Source organism: Phlebotomus papatasi, unplaced genomic scaffold (genome assembly GCF_024763615.1).
Source record: "Phlebotomus papatasi isolate M1 unplaced genomic scaffold, Ppap_2.1 HiC_scaffold_641, whole genome shotgun sequence".
NCBI classification, from domain to species: Eukaryota; Metazoa; Arthropoda; class Insecta; order Diptera; family Psychodidae; genus Phlebotomus; species Phlebotomus papatasi.
This window is the reverse complement of record NW_026604841.1, coordinates 1,570-6,163: the sequence shown is the minus strand read 5'-3', so window position 1 is coordinate 6,163 and position 4,594 is coordinate 1,570. Positions and strand designations below refer to the sequence as shown.

Sequence of the window (4,594 nt, the reverse complement as noted above, 5' to 3'; positions counted from 1 at the left end):
GTCTTGCAAGATGAATAAAATAAAGCTTCTTTAGAATAAGATTCACTTGTTCCATGTATTCTCTTTTTTATTGGTTTCAAACAATTTTTCTTGTAATTCAGATGAAGGAGAAGCTTTAAAATTTTGAGGAAACATCTTGGAAATGGTATGGAAAAATACTTCGCCTCTAGAAACCACCAATATTTTCATGGTCCTTAAGGTGTCTACACATTATAAGAAATTTCTATCAAAAATGAGCTTCAAGAAGTGTTCTTCAAGAAAATTGCCTACACATTGGTGAGAATTTTTGACAAAAAGATGGATTCTTGAAGAAAATTTGTCTAATGTGTAGACAAATTTCTTCAAAAATCATATCCAATTGAAGGAAATTTCCATCAAGAATTTTTGAAAGAAATTATCGGCTACACATTGGAATAAAATTCATTAAAGTCATTCTTGACAGAATTCTTGAAGGAAACCATCACGATTCAAGATTGTTTTTCACGAAAATTTGTTATTTTCTGCTGGAAAAAGTGAGAAAAGCGTTTGGTGAAGTTCCTTGGGATAGTATTTAGTGAATTTGTGAAGAAAATCTTCTAAATATGCAAGGGAATAGTGTTTTTCTGGAGATGTCGTTCCTGGTGGAATCCAACCCAGCCTTGAAGGAACATTTCCTGTGATTTTCCTCCAGAAATTGCCGGAAGTTAATCCATCTGTGTATTCTTGAGGTGTTCCACAGTACAGTGGCCTCGTACTCCATGGATTGCAAGATGGATGGAAAGGAGAAAATTTACGGGCACTTTGGAATCTCTGCCTTGGTTACCAATCAAAACAAGAGCTAACCAGAGCCACCGAGGAGATCTAATGCAAACGAGAGCTGTCCGGAGCTACCAGAAGCCATCACTTGAACCCCCAGAAGAACATCAGAATGATCTTTTATATCATTCACTTTCTCAACCACTAGGAACTCTGTGGGATTGCTTGCTTTCGAGAACATCAGAACTGGATAGCCACATGCCTTCAATTCCTCATGTCAATGGAACATGGAACCCAGTAAATAAATCAGTAGTGGAATTATTTTGGAACATCCATGGAATTTTCACAGGAATATTCTTCTATTATATTAATTTAAAAAAAACTACATTTTTTACATAATAGAGATCCTTTATGTATTTTTTTTTTATTTATTAAGGGGTCCATCTGGAAGATGATTGCCCCGCCTTTATGTAATTTCTAATGATTATTTATTAAAAATTCCTACTTTTAATAACATAATGAAATGTAAAGGACTAGATTCAAAACTAGATTTTTTGGGAGTCTTAAAGTGTAATTTTTGGAAAATACTCTTAAGATCTCATAAAAAAATCCTCCTGATATTGATAAAATCCTTTCCACAAGCGTTAAAAACTTGAATGAAACTTTTTACTGATCAAAAAAGACAATAAATTTCAAAGGCTGTCTCTTATTTGAATTTTAATGCGAAATTAAAATTGAAATAAATTTTATTTAATTTTTGGGAAACTGCTCTTAACATATACTAGATTTTTTTTAGTTCATTTATTTTAAACCGCTTGTATTATATTATAACATCCCCACATCAGATATATTTTCTACTACTAAAAATAAGCAAACCTAAATGTTTAAAAATCCACGTAATCTTCTAAATTAAAAGTCCTTTACATTGCATTATGTTATTAAAAGTAGGAATTTTTAATAAATAATCATTAGAAATTACATAAAGGCGGGGCAATCATCTTCCAGATGGACCCCTTAATAAATAAAAAAAAATACATAAAGGATCTCTATTATGTAAAAAATTTAGTTTTTTTTAAATTAATATAATAGAAGAATATTCCTGTGAAAATTCCATGGATGTTCCAAAATAATTCCACTACTGATTTATTTACTGGGTTCCATGTTCCATTGACATGAGGAATTGAAGGCATGTGGCTATCCAGTTCTGATGTTCTCGAAAGCAAGCAATCCCACAGAGTTCCTAGTGGTTGAGAAAGTGAATGATATAAAAGATCATTCTGATGTTCTTCTGGGGGTTCAAGTGATGGCTTCTGGTAGCTCCGGACAGCTCTCGTTTGCATTGAGATCTCCTTGGTGGCTCTGGTTAGCTCTTGTTTTGATTGGTAACCAAGGCAGAGATTCCAAAGTGCCCGTAAATTTTCTCCTTTCCATCCATCTTGCAATCCATGGAGTACGAGGCCACTGTACTGTGGAACACCTCAAGAATACACAGATGGATTAACTTCCGGCAATTTCTGGAGGAAAATCACAGGAAATGTTCCTTCAAGGCTGGGTTGGATTCCACCAGGAACGACATCTCCAGAAAAACACTATTCCCTTGCATATTTAGAAGATTTTCTTCACAAATTCACTAAATGCTATCCCAAGGAACTTCACCAAACGCTTTTCTCACTGTTTCCAGCAGAAAATAACAAATTTTCGTGAAAAACAGTCAGAAGAGGTAGAGACTTGGAAATGATGGCAATCTGTCAAAAAAATTTTTGATGGAAAATAAAAAACCCAATGTGGAGGCATTTTTCTTCAAAAATTCCTTCAAAAATATGAATTTTTCTTTAAAAAATTCTTGAAATAATTCTTGATGAAATCAGCTCCAATGTGTAGACACCTTTAGGCTCCATTTGCCCAACAATTTTTTGACAAACATTTTTTTTTTAATCATCGATGCTCTAGGATGAATTTATGAAAAACTTTTTCCCTTCAAATTCCGTGACTTCAATTTTTTTTTTTTTGTACAATCTGTAGATTTTTTTTCCCATTGAGGAAATTTCTCACGGTGGTGGAACCTTTCTTTTTTTCACGGAAAGGATCCATCCTTGGACCGTGTGTGGCATTTTTGTGTGATTGAGAATTTAGGGGAGATTTCGTTGATTGTGAGAAATAGCCATAAAGTAGCTGTATATTATGATTCTTGGGGGAAAATGCATAAGTTTTTTTTTGTCAGAAAGATGTCTAAATGAAAGAATAAAAAGTCACTTACTTTCATTCCGAGGATTGTGTTTTATTTTTTTTGTGGTTTGGTCCGGCTCGCTTAGAACACTTCCAGCTGCTCAATTGGGAGCCACTTGGAGCTCTCGAGGGCATCCCAGAGATTCCTGTCACGATCAACAGATTCCCGATTGAGTTTGTCTACGTCCAGGGTGAATTTGTGCTCAACCAGGGACATATCTTCGTCCTCATGGGGCGCCTCGTAGGTATGATGATGTGTCCAGTCGCTCTGACCAGTAACATGTCCGGTTCCATGGTGAGACATAGCCTGATGGTAGTAGGCTGTGGGATCTGTTCCCTGTTGTTGATCATAGTAGCCCTGCCAGGCGTATCCTTGCCAGTACGAAGGATCGTAGTACTGGGAGTAATCAGTTGCACTCCCGTAAGCACTCTGCAGGATACTCGTGGCTGAAGGAGCTGCCGGAGTGGCAGAAACAGTCCCAGATCCTTTTGGTTTAGGGACAGCGTTGCATATCTTCAGAGGCCGGCTTCCCAGTCCAATATATCCATTCATCTCATAGAGAGCATTTTTCTGCTCATCCTCTAGCCCAAATCTCACAAATCCATATCCCTTGGAGAAGCCCGAACTGTCCAGGATAACCTTAGCTGTCTTAATCGATGTGTACTTGCTCGAAAATGCTCTGTACAAGTTATAATCATCCACGTCCGAACTCAAATCTCCCACCCAAACTGAGAACTCTCGCTCCATGGCCCCCAATGCCTTACTCTGGTTACTAGCACTATTCAAACGGAACCGGACTATTGGATTGGTTCCCGGAATGGGCTTCCCATTTAGCTTGTGCATAGCATCCACCGCCTGCTCGTCATTGAGAAAGTTCACGAAGCAATACCCTGCTGGCTCTCCCGTATACTTATTCCGCATTAGCTTAACTGTTTGGGGATCCTCTCCCATCTTCTGAAAAGCTGCCATGATAAAGTTCTCCGTCATATAAGGCTCCAGCTGAAAGGAAAAGTACCAAAAATGAGGTTAGAAACTTGTTCTGGCAGTTTTCTCCCCAATCCGAGGGCATCTAGGCAGAAACTTACACTCCCCATCCAGAGCTGACAGTGCACGACGCTATTCATCCTGATTTTCCTGTATTTCACTCAAAAATCTTTAATTTTGAGGAGAAATTGCGGAGCGAGAAACCGAAGCAAAACAAACTTTGCGTCCCTGCTGAAGGTGACTTTAAATTACACGTAGTTTTATTTAGAGTAGAAAATGTGTAATTTAGGGCAGAAGCAGATTGTCGAAATCGGTCGTTGGAAAAAAAATTATTTCTCGCATCTTTTTAATCCATTCATTAGGAACTTTACGAAAAACAAAACTCCACGCTTTCAAACGACGTTCTTCCACTTCCTCTTTCCGGCAAATCTTCAACATAGCTGAGCCCTTCTTCTTGAGATAGTTTTTCAAAATTCCCCAGTATTTCTCAATCGGGCTGACGTCCGGCTGCACGGTAAAAACTTTCGGCCACACACCGAAATATTGGAATAAATTTACTTTGGAACAAATATTTTTGAAATAAAATTGTATATGAAGAAGACATTTTAATCCCAAATACAGTAGACTCTCTCTCAATCGGGAATATGG

General features: G+C 37.4%; 1 protein-coding gene across 1 annotated transcript; it reads right to left on the bottom strand.

Moving 5' to 3' along the window:
- Positions 1-3,011: 3,011 nt before the first annotated feature.
- LOC129809343 (tRNA selenocysteine 1-associated protein 1-like) lies at positions 3,012-4,179 on the bottom strand. The gene is made up of 2 exons (XM_055859160.1): positions 4,048-4,179; positions 3,012-3,961 (listed from the first exon to the last, which is right to left on the bottom strand). The coding sequence occupies exons 1-2, from the start codon at positions 4,084-4,086 to the stop codon at positions 3,044-3,046; spliced, it is 957 nt and encodes a 318-aa protein (XP_055715135.1). The 5' UTR covers positions 4,087-4,179; the 3' UTR covers positions 3,012-3,043.
- Between the last annotated feature and the right edge of the window lie 415 nt (positions 4,180-4,594).

Excerpts from the sequence above, each read along its gene's own strand:
- LOC129809343 (XM_055859160.1), bottom strand. The coding sequence starts at position 4,086 with ATGAATAGCGTCGTGCACTGTCAGCTCTGGATGGGGAGT. Across the intron at positions 3,962-4,047 it reads GTCAGCTCTGGATGGGGAGT|CTGGAGCCTTATATGACGGA; the intron begins GTAAGTTTCTGC and ends TTTTCCTTTCAG.